Source organism: Capricornis sumatraensis, chromosome 14, assembly GCF_032405125.1.
Source record: "Capricornis sumatraensis isolate serow.1 chromosome 14, serow.2, whole genome shotgun sequence".
NCBI lineage: Eukaryota > Metazoa > Chordata > Mammalia > Artiodactyla > Bovidae > Capricornis > Capricornis sumatraensis.
Window position 1 is genome coordinate 67,120,435 of NC_091082.1, and position 19,532 is coordinate 67,139,966.

Here is a 19,532-nt window from a genome sequence, read left to right on the forward strand (position 1 = left end):
CTTTCTGGGATTTTGGCTCTCAAACACAACTTTGTTACTTTTTATAGGACAATTGTAGACGAGCTGAAAATGTTCTCCGTTTATGGATTATTGAAGCCAAGGACCTTGCCCCTAAAAAGAAATATTTCTGTGAACTGTGCCTTGATGATACCCTCTTTGCTCGTACAACCAGCAAGACCAAAGCAGACAATATTTTCTGGGGTGAACATTTTGAGTTCTACAGCCTTCCACCTCTTCATAGCATCACAGTTCACATTTATAAAGATGTGGAAAAAAAGAAGAAAAAAGACAAGAATAATTATGTAGGGCTAGTCAACATCCCCACTGCCAGTGTGACTGGTCGCCAGTTTGTAGAAAAGTGGTACCCAGTGAGTACACCTACACCCAACAAAGGAAAGACAGGAGGACCTTCTATTCGAATTAAATCACGTTTCCAAACCATCACCATTCTGCCTATGGAGCAATACAAAGAGTTTGCAGAATTTGTCACCAGCAACTATACCATGTTATGTTCTGTTCTTGAACCAGTAATCAGTGTGAGAAATAAAGAAGAACTAGCCTGTGCCTTAGTGCACATTCTTCAAAGCACTGGAAGGGCCAAGGTAAGTGGAAAGGGAGGTTGCATTGCCCAGAAAGGAAACCTATTATTGGTTCTTAGATTCAGAAAAAGTGGAGATGATAAAATTAAAGAAGTAAAATGAAGAATCTAACAAGTATTTATTTAAAGTTTATTTGCACGAAATATAGATAGTACCGCTAGCTCTTTATCGCCGAACAAAATAAATGGCAGGACTGGTCTAATAATCCCATTGTGTACAAGATTATTTCTGTTTAGTTCCAAAGTGTGTTGTGTGATTGTTTTATTCCATGCTATATTTTAAATTAAGATGGACTGATGACTATATATATCACCTAGTCACAGAAGGAAGTATTCCTGAATCAGGTTGGTCACTAGCAAGAGTCTTCATGAGATTAATGTCTGAATTTAGAATTAAAATACCAAGGGATGTTATTGTTAGCTGTCTCATAATAGCCTTACCTCAGTTCATCCTGGATAGAAGTAAAATTCTAGAAAGATAGAAAGAGAAATACACTAATTGTATGAAGGACACTAAACAATTGATAAGAGTCCTTGATCAGCCTGAACTGTGGTAATTATCACCTCTGCGAGGCATGTTCACTTAACTAGGCTAAAGTCTGCATATATTATATGCAAATTGATCATGGTAAAATTGTATTTTAGATCTAGAGGAGTTCACAGCTAGAATTATTTAGAACCGAACAATAAAGTATTTTTAACATTTCTTGATACATATCAAAATATATCAATATATTCAATATTTAGTTCCTTATTTAATTGCCTTCCTATTGATTGTCCTTTTAGTGGTTGAATTTATTAGTGATAATTTTGGGCTTTCTGGTTTTAAAAGAAATCATTGAAATTTTGAGTCTCATCTTTGAAATTGTATGGATATGTTCTTTTTGTGCTTCATTTGCTTGAGGTTCAAGGATATATGTAGGATTTTTTAACAGCTTTATTGAGGTACAATTTACGTATTATAAACCAAATCCATTTAAAGGGAAAAATTCAATGCGTTTTGACAGTTTATGTACCGTGGAAACCACAGCAGTCAAGACGCAGAATGTTACCATCACCCCCAGGTTTCTTCCTGTCCCTGAGCATAAGAGTTTTAGTAGTGAGTCCTAAGTCTACAACTCTTTTACCCTGATGAAAAAAATCCCAGGGTGAACCTCATTAATATTAAAATGCTTAATTTTAAAATAAATCAGCATATTCCCTCTGGTTTTTATTTTGGACACTTTGAAATATCCAGTAAATATATACTATTCAAAATATATGACATTATCAGATTTCAGACTGAATAATGAACACTTAAGACTGTTGAGAAATGAAGCAGCTATTTCTTAAGGGCTTCATTTCTCCTTATGCCTTCCTTCACTATGGATGAGTAGATGGATGGATGAATGGATGGCTGGAGATATATACATACATAATTCACATAGCAAATGAGTTTAGATGTTTAGTTTAAGAAATTTCATGTTGATACTGTGGACCAATTTGTAACTCTTTTATACTGAACACCTAATATATGTCAGAAACTGTTAAATGCTGAAATATAGAGGTGAACAAAAATAGACACTGTCTTTGGTCTCATGGGGCTCACAGTCTCTGGGGAAAACAGATATTAGTAAAATAATTACAGAAACGTGTGATTACAGTGAGAAGTGCAGATTTGTAAAAAGATGCATGGTGCCACAAGAATGTGGATTAAGGGGTCCTGACTAATGGAGTTCAAGGCAGTGTTGGTCAGACAAGGCTTCACTGAGGAACCGAGGCGCAAACTAAAATCCAAAGGATCCAAGGAATTAACTCCATAGAAATGGAGGCGGAGCAAGGGTGGGAGTGAAGCAGCACTGAGAACAGCATTTGCAAAACACTCTGTGGTGAACAGACAACGTTGTGTGTTAGAGGCTTGCAGGCCACGTGCAGGATGATAGTGCTTATCCGATGCAATGAAAAACCTTTGAAGGAATTTTTAACTTAAGGTTGGTAAGTTGGTAACACTTCAAGTTTTATGCTGGCTGACCTTTTCCCTTCAAATGAATCTGGTAGATTTAGTTTTAAAGCAGCATTCCCAGGATGTCTGACATTTCATCAGTCTCTCCTAACATGTAGTATTTATTCACATTCAGTTGCTTTCTGCCTGATTGAACATTATTCTACCAGGATTTTCTGACGGACTTGGTGATGTCTGAGGTGGATCGTTGTGGAGAACATGATGTCTTGATCTTCAGAGAGAACACCATCGCCACCAAATCCATTGAGGAATACCTCAAGTTGGTGGGACAACAGTATCTTCACGATGCACTGGGTATGGAGAAGGAAAACATCTCTATTGTTTCCCTTTTGATTTTTAGGTTATTTCACCCTCATGAAACAACTAACTGGAACTCAAATTCTGAACATTATTTAGTTCCAACTGATTAAAGTGTTAAAATTGGAGTTTCAATTGTAGGAAGTGTCTGCAATACTCACCAGGGGAGGAATAGGAGATCTGTTTCTTATACCATGCACCATGAGAAAGCTCATGAGCACAGGCAGCTACCCCCATGCCCTCAAGTTCCTGAGATTCTGAGACATACAGTGATGTTAGTAATGAGATGTTACATCTAGTTGATCTGTTTCCTCTGAGGTCTTGGGTATTTACATCATGATATATAGGGTTGGCCAAAAGGTTCATTTGGGTTTTTCCATACCATCTTATGGAAAAACGACAACAGACTTTTTGGCCAACCCAATAAATACATTACCTAAGTTTTGAAAGTGTTAACATTTGTTATCATGCATCAGTTCAGTTGATTCAGTTCAGTCGCTCAGTCGTGTCCAACTGTTTGCAACCCCATGAATCACAGCACGCCAGGCCTCCCTGTCCATCACCAACTCCCGGAGTTCACTCAGATTCACGTCCATCGAGTCCATGATGCCATCTAGCCATCTCATCCTTGGTCATCCTCTTCTCCTCCTGCTTCCAATCCCTCCCATAATCAGAGTCTTTTCCAATGAGTCAACGCTTCGCATCACGTGGCCAAAGTACTGGAGCTTCAGCTTTAGCATCATTCCCTCCAAAGAAATCCCAGGGTTGATCTCCTTCAGAATGGACTGGTTGGATCTCCTTGCAGTCCAAGGGACTCTCAAGAGTCTTCTCCAACACCACAGTTCAAAAGCATCAATTCTTCGGCGCTCAGCCTTCTTCACAGTCCAACTCTCACATCCAAACATGACCACAGGAAAAACCATAGCCTTGACTAGACGGACCTTAGTCTGCAAAGTAATGTCTCTGCTTTTGAATATGCCATCTAGGTTGGTCATAACTTTTCTCCCAAGGGGTAAGCGTCTTTTAATTTCATGGCTGCAGTCACCATCTGTGGTGATTTGGGAGCCCCCAAAAATAAAGTCTGACAGTGTTTCCACTGTTTCCCCATCTATTTCCCATGAAGTGATGGGACGGGATGCCATGATCTTCATTTTCTGAATGTTAAGCTTTAAGCCAACTTTTCACTCTCCTCTTTCACTTTCATCAAGAGGCTTTTTAGTTCCTCTTGGTGTCATCTGCATATCTGAGGTGATTGATATTTCTCCCAACAATCTTGATTCCAGCTTGTGTTTCTTCCAGTCCAGTGTTTCTCATGATGTACTCTGCATAGAAGTTAAATAAGCAGGGTGACAATATACAGCCTTGACGTACTCCTTTTCCTATTTGGCACCAGTCTGTTGTTCCATGTCTGATTCTAACTGTTGCTTCCTGACCTGCATACAGATTTCTCAAGAGGCAGGTTAGGTGGTCTGGTATTCCCATCTCTTTCAGAATTTTCCACAGTTTATTGTGATCCACACAGTCAAAGGCTTTGGCATAGTCAATAAAGCAGAAATAGATGTTTTTCTGGAACTCTCTTGCTTTTTCCATGATCCAGCAGATGTTGGCAATTTGATCTCTTGTTCCTCTGCCTTTTCTAAAACCAGCTTGAACATCAGGGAGTTCACGGTTCACGTATTGCTAAAGCCTGGCTTGGAGAATTTTGAGCATTACTTTACTAGCATGTAAGATGAGTACAATTGTGCGGTAGTTTGAGCATTCTTTGGCATTGCCTTTCTTTGGAATTGGAATGAAAACTGACCTTTTCCAGTCCTGTGGCCACTGCTGAGTTTTCCAAACTTGCTGGCATATTGAGTGCAGCACTTTCACAGCATCATCTTTCAGGATTTGAAATAGCTCAACTGGAATTCCATCACCTCCACTAACTTTGTTCGTAGTGATGCTTTCTAAGGCCCACTTGACTTCACTTTCCAAGATGTCTGGTTCTAGATTAGTGATCACATCATCATGATTATCTGGGTCTTGAAGATGTTTTTTGTACAGTTCTTCCGTGTATTCTTGCCACCTCTTCTTAATATCTTCTGCTTCTGTTAGGTCCATACCATTTCTGTCCTTTATTGAGCCCATCTTTGCATGAAATGTTCCCTTGGTATCTCTAATTTTCTTGAAGAGATCTCTAGTCTTTCCCATTCTGTTGTTTTCCTCTATTTCTTTGCATTGATCGCTGAAGAAGGCTTTCTTATCTCTTCTTGCTATTCTTTGGAACTCTGCATTCAGATGCTTATATCTTTCCTTTTCTCCTTTGTTTTTCACCTCTCTTCTTTTCACAGCTATTTGTAAGGCCTCCCCAGACAGCCATTTTGCTTTTTTGCATTTCTTTTCCATGGGGATGGTCTTGATCCCTGTCTCCTGTACAATGTCACGAACCTCATTCCATAGTTCATCAGGCACTCTTATCTATCAGATCTAGGCCCTTAAATCTATTTCTCACTTCCACTGTGTAATCATAAGGGATTTGATTTAGGTCATAGCTGAATGGTCTAGCGGTTTTCCCTATTTTCTTCAATTTGAGTCTGAATTTGGTAATAAGGAGTTCATGATCTGAGCCACAGTCAGCTCCCTGTCTTGTTTTTGCTGACTGTATAGAGCTTCTCCATCTCTGGCTGCAAAGAATATAATCAATCTGATTTCGGTGTTGACCATCTGGTGATGTCCATGTGTAGAGTCTTCTCTTGTGTTGTTTGAAGAGGGTGTTTGCTATGACCAGTGCATTTTCTTGGCAAAACTCTCTTAGTCTTTGCCCTGCTTCATTCCGCATTCCAAGGCCAAATTTGCCTGTTATTCCAGGTGTTTCTTGACTTCCTACTTTTGCATTCCAGTCCCCTATAATGAAAAGGACATCTTTTTTGGGTGTTAGTTCTAAAAGGTCTTGTAGGTCTTCATAAAACTGTTCAACTTCAGTTTCTTCAGCGTTACTGGTTGGGGCATAGACTTGGATAACTGTGATATTGAATGGTTTGCCTTGGAGACGAACAGAGATCATTCTGTCGTTTTTGAGATTGCATCCAAGTACTGCATTTCAGACTCTTGTTGACCATGATGGCTACCCCATTTCTTCTAAGGGATTCCTGCCCGCAGTAGTAGATATAATGGTCATCTGTGTTAAATTCAGCCATTTTAGTTTGCTGATAATGCATCAGCAACGGAGAAAGTCCTGCCAGTTCCCACGACTCCCAGTTTCTGCCTTCAATACCTATAGAATTTTTCATGACAACTAAGTTTTCTCCAATCAGTGGTTCTTACTGACTGGGTCACCCACTTACAGCTCCATGTTTGGTCATAAACTTCAGGTGTTACCACTAGAGTAAGGCACTGTGCTTGGCACTTCAATGTACATTATGATAAAGCAGGCATGAGTTCCTTAAAGAACACTGTCATTATCTTTATGTCCCCAGTGCTTCACACAGAATGTAGAACAGCATTGTCCTAAAGAAACTTAATGTGAATCACATGTAATTTATACTTTCTAGTAGTCACAGTATTAAAAAGGGGCAAGAGAAACAGGTAAATTTAATTCCAGTAACATTTTATTCAAACCAGTATATCCAAATATTATTTAATATATCATCAATATAAGAAATATGAACAAAATATTTTACTTTTTTCATGCTTTTTGAAATTATGTGTATTTTATCTACATTTATTGCATGGTCAGTTATGCAGTAGCCACATTTCAAGTGCTCAATAGTCACATGTGACTGTCAAGAGTAGACAGGTGTGTGTTGAAGGCAAGAAATAAGACTGAATGAGGTAATCACCAGTGAGGTAATAGGACTTGGCAGCTCTTCAGTTTGTGGGAATGGGGCAGGGTGTGGTAGGGGAGGAGGTCAAATATTACAGTGAATTTGGGGCCTTTGCAAGTGACAAGAAAGATGATGAGATTCTTAACAGAAAGAGAACATAAAAGGAGTACGCTTGAAAGAATGAGAAATGATATTTCACTTCACATGTATTTAACTTGAAGTTCAAGTGGGAAGTCCCAGGGGTTCTAGGTAGGACATCCCAAGACTTCTGTCTAGCTGGCTGGTGGAAGTTTAGGACTAAGTTACCCATGTGGGAGGAAATCAGTGAAACTACCAGATCACAGGAGGAAGAGAATAGGGCCAAAGACAGATCCTACAGTGTTCCTGGCTTACGGTGTAGAAGGAAGCAGAGGAATGAGAGAAGAGGTCGGAGATAGAGGAAGCGTGCATGCCCATGCCAAAAACAAAGAAGAAGAAGGAAAAGAGTCTTAGACACCAAGAGGAAAAAAGCATTAAGAGAGTCAGAGATTAAGGAAGGTAAAGATTCAAAGAGAAACATGGCTGTTGGTTTTGCTCATTAGTGATGCCTGGGATTGTTTTCAGGAGCCAGGTCACAGGAGGTAAAAAGTGAATGACTGCTTGAGAAACAGCAGGTAAACACTGTGTTGGACAGTGAGTGCTGGACTCACTGTAGTAGCAGTCAATTCCTACTCTGGAGAAGTAAATGTTTTCTTCTCCTGCTTCCTATCTTCATTTTTTTTTTTTAAGTTATATGCTTTAGTTTAAGATCTAATGGGAATTTAGAAGAATGGCAAAAATTGACTTTCATTGACATTAGGAAAGGTACAGAATCAGTCTTACATAAAAAGCTTATTACAGTCATATCATGAGTTATATATAATAGTTTGCTTTAATGATTTGCACCACCTTATAAAAAGCAATAATGATGCATCTCAAACAGTATTCTCTATTCTGGGGAGATAAAGAGGTAGATATTTGTTAACCATCTACTGCTTAAAAATCAAATATTCATATGCCACCATTCAATGTACTAACCAGGATTTCCAAATGAAATAATTCCTGAAGTGAAAAGAAGAGACAAGTCCTTTGATAGAACAGTTAATAATTAAATATCTGATTGGCTCATTGAGATATGAAAATTCAGTGAGCAGGGGAAGAAATTCACATAACCCCACAAAGATCTCTATTATCATTTTTGTAACCCAAGAGCAAGGGCCAGGGTGGTAAAAATGACTGCTGCTTCCAAGACACAAGCAAAATTAATTAGTAAGCTTCTTCAGGACAGAGATGCTGCTGTCTTCTCTCCATCTAACTCCCCATATTTCTAGTTAGCCTTTTAATCCTGAATTCTTGATAGCTAATGTTTCTCCTGTATTTTATTTTTTTATGACAAATTCTGTTTTGCAAGCAGTTTACAGAATACGTCTTAGCACCAGTGTAAATTAAGACTTATTTTATATGGTTCAAAATAGTAATAAGTGATTTTCCAAAAGTAACCCTGAAGAAGTGCAAAAATTTCAGTTCCCTTAGAAAGACTGTTTTTTTCATCATAGGATACTGTACTTGCTACAACAGGAGCCTCTAATCCTACAATTAAATAAGACTTCATGGTAAGTTTTAAATAAAAAGACTTCACAGTGAAGTCTTAGTAAAACCAAAAAATCACATTAATAAGTATAGCTGAGCACTCTGAATAATTCAAGTTTTACTGTATTTCATACACTTTGGGCAAAAAAAAAAAAAATAGATGTTATTTGCAGACTGCCTGAAGAATGCTTAGAGAAAACTGAGTTAAAAGTTGCCAATCAAATTAAAGAATATCTGCCTGCTTTTTAGCCAGTCTTCATTTATCTTGATTAAGAACATTAATGTTGGTAGCATAGACTCTGCCTCAGTTAGACTTAAATCTTTCATCCATTAACCCCTTTTACTTTTCTAATTGAAATCAGATTTCGTGTTGATGTCCTGTGACACGCAGGAAACACCATCTTCTGTGACATACAGAAAAGGCTCTAAAATGGCCTGATTTCCACCATTGATGGCGAAGGCAAATTTCCTTTTAACAATAATATGTCCGTACCTATTGGCTTATTTTGACACATGAAATTTGGGTGCTAGATAGTAATGGGTATAGAACGTTGTAGAAAGTGAAAGTGAAGTTGCTCAGTCGTGTCTGACTCTTTGCGACCCCGTGGACTGTAGCCCACCAGGCTCCTCTGTCCTGGAGTGGGTTGCCATTTCCTTCTCCAGGGGATCTTCCCGACCCAGGGATCGAACCCAGGTCTCCTACATTGCAGGCAGACTCTTTAACCTCTGACAAACTCAAATTTAAACATTTAAACACCTTTCCTCTTTGTCCCTAATTGTCCCATTCCACCCCACCCCCCACCCCGCCCTACCCTGCCAAGGCCAGAGAGCAGACGTGAAAGGATTAAATCTGTCTCAATAATTTGTGATCAGCTAAACAGCCTCTAGGTGCAGACCTATAAAAGTTCACTTTTCAATGTGGTACTTTCCACACTATCAGACACATAGGTTATAGTTTCAAAAGTGAAAAGAGTTTTCTTAATTTCGGAGGATTTTAAATATAATCAGGTAAAAGGAAAAAAACTTTAGACAGTCAATTTACTTCCAGACCCTTGAGTTATTTATTTGGTTCTTTTTTTGAAGGAAAAGAGAAAAATACTCTCAAAATTCACAAGTTATTATTAGTATTATTTCCCCAGAATAGGTAGAGCTCATTAAGCTGAATATTAATGATACAAATTTAGAGGCGGATTGATTTTTACATCAAGTATTTGACATTGATGATTTAGTTTTAAATTCCAGTACTCTTTAAATGAGGTGAAATCTGTGGGTGCACAGAGCCTCTCAGGTGACACTGAGGATGTGTTCAGTAGAAATCTTGTGAGAGCTGGTAAACAATTTAAAAGCCTTTTCACTAACTTTGGTTTTTTTCACTTGATGAAAAGTTATTTTAAAACTACAAAGTGTGTACATAACACTTACTGTGGGGGCCCCTACTAAGTACCCAGGCACCATATTAGACACTTTTCATGCCCTGTTCCTCACCATAGCTCCAGCAGATTGGAGTTCTTAACACTATTTTCCAAATAAGGCACCCGAAACTCAGACCAGTTAAGTAAATTTTCAGGCCACCCACAGTTGGTTAAGTGATGAGTCTAGGATTTGACCCTAGATCTGTCTGGTTGCACAGCCTTTAATTTTTCTCTGCACCACTTTCTTTTCTGTGCAGCATTTAAATTTCTGTTCTCCAAGCATTTTACTTCCAAATAATCACTTCTCATCCTCTTATCACAGCTATTTTTTTTAATCTTTCATTTACCTTAGTACTAGCCATTTTGATAGAAAATACTCTTTGTTATTGCTTCTGCTTCTTAATTTTTTTGTAGAAATTACTGTTCACTTCCATGATATCTATTAGTAACCAACCTGAACTTCAGTTACTATGAGCAGATTTGGAAGGAGCTTTGAAAGATCTACTCCTTTTTCATAAAGACGTATTTAAAAAAAAAAGAAAACCATACTACCATCTCTGACAACTATTTTTTGAGCTCCTGCAATGCTTTAGGGGAGAAGGCAATGGCGACCCACTCCAGTACTCTTGCCTGGAAAATCCCATGGACGGAGGAGCCTGGTAGGCTGCAGTCCATGGGGTCACGAAGAGTCGGACACGACTGAGCGACTTCACTTTCACTTTTCACTTTCACACATTGGAGAAGGAAATGGCAACCCACTCCAGTGTTCTTGCCTGGAGAATCCCAGGGATGGAGGAGCCTGGTGGGCTGCCGTCTATGGGGTTGCACAGATTCGGACATGACTGAAGCGACTTAGCAGCAGCAGCAGCAGCAATGCTTTGGGAGCTATTTCATAGGCTTGGGATTTGAACTTGAATAGAACCCAGTCCCTGATCTTCAGTGGTGTTCATCCTGAAGATGAGACGAGTGTGTGAACAAGTAAGCACAAAATAGCACGAAGCATAGAACAGAACAGACACAAGGTACGGTTCATAAAGGAGGATAAACAGATTAGGTAAAGATTTGCTCTTTCAGGAAATACTGGGCATATCTCTACAAAGGATAAGATGTATGAACAGGGCATCTAAACTAAATCTATTTGGAAAAACATCCAAATTATATAAAGAGATGCTGTGCTGTGTGCTATGTTGAATTACTATCCCCATTAGGAGAGGTGGACCTAGAAACCCTTACTTGAATCTGAGTTTGGCACTCAGTTTGGCACCAGTATTAGCCCTTAAAAGCATAGGTGGGCTATTTATTCAGACCTGGGGTATTTATTCTTCTAAAATAGTAACAACATTATTCAAAAGGTAGAGAGGTCTTTAATGAGTTCCTGCTAATTAAATATATTTGTGGTTTCAGATAAAAGATGTAAAGTTGTAGCATTTTTTAAAGTAGTTTCATTATTCTTCTTATAAATATCATGATGACAGTGTTAATGAGTGCTGTTTTTCCACTTCCAGGATAAGGAAAATAAACATGACATGTAGGAGGTGGTAAATCTTAGATTCCAAAGCAATAACCTTTTCTGAACAGTCTTGTGCCCTCCGTGTCAGGCACCAGAAAGAGTTCCTATTACACATTTTAGTACAGAAATCCTAAATTCTTTTGTGCTATTCAGGAAGACACTATTTATAGTTATCCGATCCATCATCTTCTCTTCTTCAAATAGGGGAGTTCATCAAAGCTTTGTATGAGTCAGATGAGAACTGTGAAGTGGATCCCAGCAAATGTTCATCCAGTGAACTTCTGGACCATCAGAGCAACCTGAAAATGTGCTGTGAGCTGGCTTTCTGCAAGATCATCAACTCTTACTGGTGAGCCGCTATCAGTGCTTCATTCCCTGCTTGTGGAACTTGACTTTTTTCCATATGAAAGTTATCACAGTGTTAACTGTGATTTCCCAACCAAAGGAAGAGAAGTTAAAAGTTTCCCTAATACAGTTTTGTCTAAAATCTAAACCTATATTGTAAGAAGTCCCCCTGAACTATCCACATAAATGTAATCTTTCCCCAGAATATTAACACCACATCCTCGAATACCAAAAGTACTTTAAGAACTTTTAAAACATATTTACTAGTGTCAAACAGATGTGTTCTGATCACTGTTCTCACCAGCAGTCGATGAGATTTTAGAAGACTTGTGATGAGCAGTCTGTAAAGAGATTACGCTGAGCTAGAGTAAACCAAATGGGTTAGTCAGGAGCTGCATGCCATCTTCCCACTTTGCAAAACCTAGTTTACACTAGTTCCTGAGATTTACAACATCAGGTTTCTGGTCTCCATCTGGATGTCTATGATTTGTCCATCACCTCTCAGCCGTGAATCAGTGGAGTTCTGTCTATTATTTCCTCCTCATAGTCTGACTCTGTGGGGCCACAGTGGGATCCACCCGGGCTTTTATGGGTTCTAGTACTTTTACCTTTGGTCTTTTTCTTCCCCAGTGTTTTTCCTCGCGAGCTGAAAGAAGTGTTTGCATCCTGGAAACAGCAGTGCCTGAACCGCGGCAAGCAAGACATCAGCGAGCGGCTCATCAGTGCCTCGCTGTTTCTCCGTTTTCTGTGCCCGGCCATCATGTCTCCCAGTCTCTTCAACCTCATGCAGGAGTATCCTGATGACCGCACATCTCGGACCCTGACTCTCATTGCCAAGGTCATCCAGAACCTGGCCAACTTTGCCAAGTAGGCGGAGCTACCATAACCACTTTCTAAAAATGCCACTTAAAAGTACATGAGGCCTAACCTTTAGATGAGCATGGGGCACCTCATCACTCGTATTACATGATTTTCATCGTGATGTTATTAAAGACAGCAAAAAGATTGACATCACTTTGAATATTCACTTTGTAGAGGAATAGTTAAGTAATCCATGCACCAATGGAATATATGCAGCTACTACAAAATGTGTTTATGAATAGTATGGAAAATGATAAAGATATAATTATATTAAATGAAAAGTGCTATTTTAAAAAAGAGAGAGGACAGAAAAGAGATAGCCAAAAAAAGAGAGAGGACACCAAATGGTGTATATGCTTTTATCCCCCAATATGATATTGCAAAAACCTAAATATAAGAAAGTTGGGAAGGAATTGGCCTGACCCCTTCAAGAAAGTCAATATGAAAAATGGAAAAGATGAAGTGGGGACTATTCTGGATAAAAGAGACAAGGCAGTGTTTGGATCTGAATTGGAGAAAAAATTATTAAAATCATTTTGGGAACAGCTGGTGAAATAGGAACTCCATATGAGATGATTTATAAATAACGTCTGCTTAAAGTTTCAGCGTGATGATGGCACTGGTCTGTGTAAGAGTTATTCATTATTCTAGAGATGCAGGCACTAATGAACTTAGTTAGGGGTTATGTCTGCAACTCAGTTTAAAATGGTTCAATCAAAAAAAGAGAGAAGGTGAAAACAGACTTGGCAAAGTGTGAACGGCTGGTTACCGTAGGTAAATGGCATATGGGTTTACACTGTATATTCGTTGAAATTTTCTGTAGTTTTAAACTTTTTCAAAAAGTTAGGAGAAAGCAGCTGGAGAAGAAATGTGCTGAACTATAAAGAGCAGATATGTTTAGGTGGTAGAGTTGGTACAGCCATCCTTTTTTCTTTATACTTTTCACTGTTTTCAAATTTTTCTGAAGTTTGTATAATTTTTATTGTTTATAGGAAATAATTTTAAGAAATCACTGAGAAGCAGTTCACACTGGCAGAATTGATCCCAAATGTTCTCAATATTGAAGCTTAAGTATGTTTCTAGTAGCAATATATTGAAAGAAGAAATTAGAACTTGAGTGAAACACATTGTTTTCTAGCCTGTGGTTCTTTGAAAGTGCACGAGTTTAACTTTGTGTGCACTACATATATGCCAACAGAGGAATCTATGTTTACCCATATTTGATCTAATTCTTATAAAAATTGTTGCTAGCTTATTTTAGAACATGTTCGTTGGATTTAAGCCAGGCCCAGAAGATAGCTAGAACCTAGACAGACAAGGAAGAGAGGAAATTCTCTGGTAGAAATAAATAGCATAAGCAAAGGTTTGGAGAAGAAAAGAAGTATACTATATTTGGGAGACTTTGAAGAAGTTAGTGATACTGAGGTTTATACTGATAATGAATGTTTATACTGGCTTCAAATACCAGGGAAAAAGCACTTTGTCTTTACCCTATAGAGAATAGAAAGCCATTCAAAGTTTTTGAGTATTAATGTAATATTAAGAAAGTATGTTTTAATACTTATCACTTACAGATAATAAATTAGTCACCTCCCTAAAAAAAAAGTATAGCTCTGTGTAAAGTCAATTCAAAATGGTCACATCTCTTTTCCTGAATATGTTCTTTCTCATTTTCTCTCCCTGTACTTCAGATTTGGTAACAAAGAGGAATACATGGCATTCATGAATGATTTTTTAGAACATGAATGGGGTGGAATGAAGCGCTTTCTTTTGGAGATCTCTAATCCAGACACCATCTCAAACACCCCAGGCTTTGATGGTTACATTGATCTGGGCCGAGAGCTTTCAGTTTTGCATTCCTTACTGTGGGAAGTAGTTTCCCAACTTGATAAGGTAAAGTAGGCTGGAAGGGCAATGGGAGATGGGAGGTAGAGTACCCTAAGCCACATGAATTCTGCAGCGTGTCTACGGAGCGATCGCGTTCGTGCTTTCTGCTAGTTGAAAGCAACCTTTTGACCTAGAAGTCTGGGAGGAAATTGTTATTATTTCTGAGTAAAATATGTGTCCTAACCAACCAGGAAAATGTAGAAAGCCATGAAATTATTAACATTTATTTTAAAGTAGTTACCTTGATTAATGGGGTATATATTTCTGTAAATATGTGTGTGTGTTTTCCTAGAAACTAATATTGAATATTGATGTGTGGTGCATTATTCATGGAGTGTAGAATGAGACGAAACCTCATATAGTAATTTCTAACAAAAGTGTGAACTTAAAAAAATACTGAGACTATCGTGTTTAAGTAACTAATCATGAGATTTATTTTATCATGCAAGTCAGAGGGTTTAATATAATTATTGGTGTCTATAGAGTTATATGGGATCTGAAAATCATTATTTTTTTCCTCTGCAGATGTGAATTAATATAGAAAATGATCATTTTAACCCTTTATTTTCTGACTATAAGCTAAAAATTATATACCATATTAATAACTAAATATATACCTGTCAATCATTTTCTTCCTTCTGGAATTTTGCAAAAAATAATAGAATTTATTATGGAAAACAGTCTAACATATTTTGGCTAGGTTTATCACAATAATTATTCATTGATGTTTTTGTTTGCCACAGGTACTTTATAAGTATCTGTGGTGGTATGTTAGAATAACTTCAGAAAACAAAGTTATTTAAATTATTTTTCTGTAATAATTTGTTTTCCTCCATTTCCTATTATCTTTAAAAATGACACACCAATAAAATGGGGAAGAAGGGAGTAAAACCTATTAAAAAAGACCACTTTCCTAAGGAAATATAAATGGTAGGGTGTCCACTGGTACTAACACATTTATAAAGTAATACTGTTTCTTATTCTCATGGACCCATTAGATTTTAAGTTGCGGCTATGCTAAGGGTAAATTCCTCGAATAAGAATATCGGCTCCAGAGAATCGAACGAGTAAAGACATTCTTCAGATGGCCTTTGGCATCTGAAGAGTCTACTGATTGTTGAGGAGACAAGGAAAACCCAGAGGCAGCCATATAAAACTACCTAATGGTTAAGGATTCCCATAAGACCCCATGAGAATGAGAATTCCCCAAAGGAAAAAATGATTGAGATGGATAAAGCAAGTTGTAAAAGGTTATTCTTCACTGAATAACACCATCAGTGGGCTGCGGATACAGTTATAATATCTTGTGAAATCAACCTGGTTTATTCAGGGGCAAAGTCTTTTTAACAGGCTTTACTGTGTAAACACACTTTCTCCTTTTTAATTAATCTGTTTGGTCTTGGGAACCAGCAGTACCTCTAAACATATCTCATAGAGTTTACCTGATTTTGCTGTTTAAACAAAAACATTGTCTTGCTGATGCAAATTCAGTTTGGCAGTAGGTCAACGTTCCCAAGGTTAAATGACTAGCGGATGACAGTTATCAACTGTGTGGCCTGCAGTGCTCTGGACCCCTGAATGCATCACCTTCTTGTATGCTGGCATGCATTTCTTTCCTCACATGATCCCTTGTCTTTGGAAGTTTCATCACACTAGCCAGCCCTCTAGTCCTAAATTCCTTTTTGGTTAGAAGGTGTTTGGTTCTTCCCCTCCCTTCCCCTACCTTGATCTACCAGCCTCCCAAAGATTTAGTTTGCTTTGCATGCCTATTTTGGTTGGAATGGCAATAGTCTGGTTGTTTTGAGCATGTCTTTTCATTTTTATTTGCATAACCCTAATTTCTGTTTCCTTTCTTTCCTCAATGTCTGCTGCACCTTGTTTCGCCTCCTCCATTCATCTCGACGCCATGGTTCTGCTGCTCCATAACAATGCATTGTCAACCTGCCACTCCCATACGCAAACACCTACCCTTCCCTCCAACCTCCACCCCTCCATCAATGGCATCGTTGTCCCAAAAACAATCTGTGGTGGATATCACAATGCTTATTATCCAACTAGGGTGAAAATTCCTTCCTACAGGCGACCGTGGCAAAATTGGGACCTCTCCCTCGTGTTCTTGCTGATATTACTAAATCTCTGACTAATCCTACACCAATACAACAGCAACTGAGACGCTTCACTGAGCATAACTCCAGTCCAAATGTCAGTGGAAGCCTCTCCTCTGGGCTGCAGAAAATATTTGAAGACCCTACTGACAGGTATGAACTTAGGAAAGAACTGGAACTGCTTACCTCAGAGGGAGATGATGTTTAGAGATTTGTGGGGAAATCTATTGAACTTCGTTGCTGAATGTACAGCTTTAAAGTCATGAGCAATTGAAAAGAATCTTCTGAGAGAAATCCAATTGTTTGTCATAATAATACACATAATCTAGGATACTTTTCTCCTAAAATGATATTGTAGAGTTATATTCAAAGAAACTTAGTTAAATAAAAAAGCCTGCGCTTTCCTGGTGGCTCAGACGGTAAAGAATCTGCCTGCAATGCAGGAGTCCCAGGTTCGATCCCTGGATCAGGAAGATCCCCTGGAGAAGAGAATAGCTACCCTCTCCAGTGTTCTTGCCTGGAGAATCCCATGGACAGAGAAGCCTGGCAGGCTATAGTGTCAGACAAGACTGAGTGACTTATAAAAACATATGTCCTGCCTAATAGAAGACTAAGGGCTCTATGAAATTGGTATTTTCATGTATTGTAGCACTCAGAGATCTGAGAAGCTCAGTTGAAATCAATTTAGAAACCGCTGTGTCAGCTGGACAGGTGGATACAATGTTGATGCTTAGACTTTGTTTTCTGTGTTGGCAAGACCTGTTCCTGTAGTAGGGATCCTTTGGTTGTACACTGAGGGCTTCTGGAAGGGTTAGACAGAACCAATTAACTATGAATTGAAATACCTCGGGTAGTTTAAAACCTAACTAGGAAATGATTGGAATTCTAGTAAAAATCTAAGATGGGGATGGAGGTGGTCTACACAGTGTTATCCCCCACCTTTGGAGAAAAACTGAAAATGTTGGATCTTATTCTGAGTATTGTGATGATGAAATCTGGGCTTAGAAACTAGTAAGGAAGGCTCACCGGGCCTGTGAGCTTTCTGAGGAGTTTATATGCCTGAGTTGAGGAAATCTTAACTGTTAAATTTGCCTCAGGAGTAATGAAGGGTCCTTTCCTTTTTCACAGTGATTTGCACAAACTAAAATCCCCAAGCCAGGACAACACAGACAGTTATTTCAGAGGGAAAACATTATTGCTGGTCCAGCAAGTCTCCTCCCAGAGCATGACTTACTCGGAAAAGGATGAAAAGGAAAGTAGTCTCCCCAATGGCCGCAGCATCTCCCTCATGGACCTTCAGGAGTCGCACGCCGCCCAAGCGGAGCATCCGTCTGTGATGCTCGACGTGCCCATGCGCTTGACCGGAAGCCAGCTCTCCATAACTCAGGTGGCCAGCATCAAGCAACTGCGGGAGACCCAGAGCACCCCCCAGAGTGCACCCCAAGTGCGAAGGCCCCTGCACCCAGCCTTGAACCAGCCAGGCAGCCTCCAGCCCCTGTCCTTCCAGAACCCTGTCTATCACCTCAGTAACCCCATTCCCGCAATGCCAAAGGCCTCTGTGGACTCCAGTTTGGAGAACTTAAGCACTGCCAGTTCCAGGAGCCAAAGTAACAGTGAAGACTTCAAACTCAGCGGACCCAGCAACAGCAGCATGGAGGACTTCACCAAACGGAGCACGCAGAGTGAGGACTTCTCCAGACGCCACACCATGCCCGACAGACACATACCTCTCGCCCTGCCGCGGCAGAACAGCACGGGGCAGACCCAGCTCCGGAAGATGGACCCAGCGGGGCTGGGCGCCCGAGCCAAAGCCCCGCCGTCCCTGCCACACAGCGCCTCCCTGCGGAGCACCGGGAGCATGTCGGTGGCATCGGCAGCTCTGGTGGCCGAGCCCCTGCAGAACGGGAGCCGGTCCCGACAGCAGTCCTCTTCCTCCAGAGAGAGCCCGGTCCCCAAAGTGAGAGCCATCCAGAGGCAGCAGACCCAGCAGGTAGGGATGAGCGCCAGAGCGGGACTGCCTGCCGCTTGGTCCTGCTGTGTCCTCGGTTCTCTGTCCATACATCACTGGGAAATGCAGTCACTAACAAGGTTTCGGCTTAAAACGATCTTTTGCAACCTTTTAATGGAAAGAGGAAATGAAAAGTTTGGGAGGTTTCTGGCTAGGTGAGGCAGCAGAATGTAGCCTGACTCAACACCCAGGCGCCTTTCTATCTCTTCAAGCAGCTGAGCTACCTCTCAGCACCGAGCACAGATCTGTGATGCTGAGTGAATGGTTGGAAACTTAAGATGTGAAATCTACAGGCCAGATCAACTAGGATGTGTTTTGGGAATCTGCACATTTATCCTCCTTATTTTTTTCCCGTAAGATTCCAAACTAAAGTTTTGCATTCTGAGCCAAGAGTTTGATATACCTACTCTCTACTCCACACCCCAGTTCCCTCTGGAAATAGCAAGTCCCATGTGCCTTTTCCTGAAAATAACTAGAAAAATAAACTGAACACCTGTAGAGGCAAGGTAAAGGAGAGAGGTCATAAGATAGAAAGAAACACAGGTGGTTGACAAGTATTCACTAAATGGTTATGCAAATCTATTCTTTCTCTGTTTACATGGACAAGCCCAGCTAGTATCACACCTAAACTTAATATAAGATTATCAAACTTTTTTCTTCACAGATAAGAAAGGTTTCTTAAGAATTTAATCATTTCTTCCTTACATATTACATTTTGAGGCACCTAGACATATTTTGCTCTCGAAATGAACTAAGAATGAGTATATACGTATCTTACTTTCATCTAAAAGAGAACCTTCTCCTAAAAAGCTTCATTGAATTTTTTTTGAAAACTAATCACTAAACAAGTGATTAAACAAGTTCTATAACAAATCCTTTAGTCAGCAGAATCACTGGTCAGAGGAGACTACAATGAGACACCAATGTATCTCTTTAATATATTTGCATTTTTATAGATAGGCATTTACTGATTTGGCTCTTTCTGCCTCCTCTCTGCTGTAATCAGAGCCCTTGCCACTACTTTGATAATTATTGTTTTTTTAAAAAAAGTAGAATGTTTACAGAATCCTTGGATACAGAAGTAGAAGAAGGGATG

The 19,532-nt window shown here is 39.4% G+C and overlaps 1 protein-coding gene across 2 annotated transcripts in view; it reads left to right on the plus strand.

The window, feature by feature from the left end:
- Window positions 1-19,532, plus strand: part of RASAL2 (RAS protein activator like 2) — a 386,680-nt gene that overhangs the window by 350,998 nt on the left and 16,150 nt on the right. Inside the window, exons 8-14 of one of the 2 annotated variants that reach the window (XM_068986041.1) lie at window positions 48-602; window positions 2,750-2,894; window positions 11,435-11,579; window positions 12,206-12,442; window positions 14,128-14,329; window positions 16,382-16,581; window positions 17,557-18,418. In XM_068986041.1, coding sequence (XP_068842142.1) covers window positions 48-602; window positions 2,750-2,894; window positions 11,435-11,579; window positions 12,206-12,442; window positions 14,128-14,329; window positions 16,382-16,581; window positions 17,557-18,418 — 2,346 coding nt within the window. The remainder of the gene's footprint in view (window positions 1-47; window positions 603-2,749; window positions 2,895-11,434; window positions 11,580-12,205; window positions 12,443-14,127; window positions 14,330-16,381; window positions 16,582-17,556; window positions 18,419-19,532) is intronic. The other variant, XM_068986042.1, reaches the window with a different exon arrangement.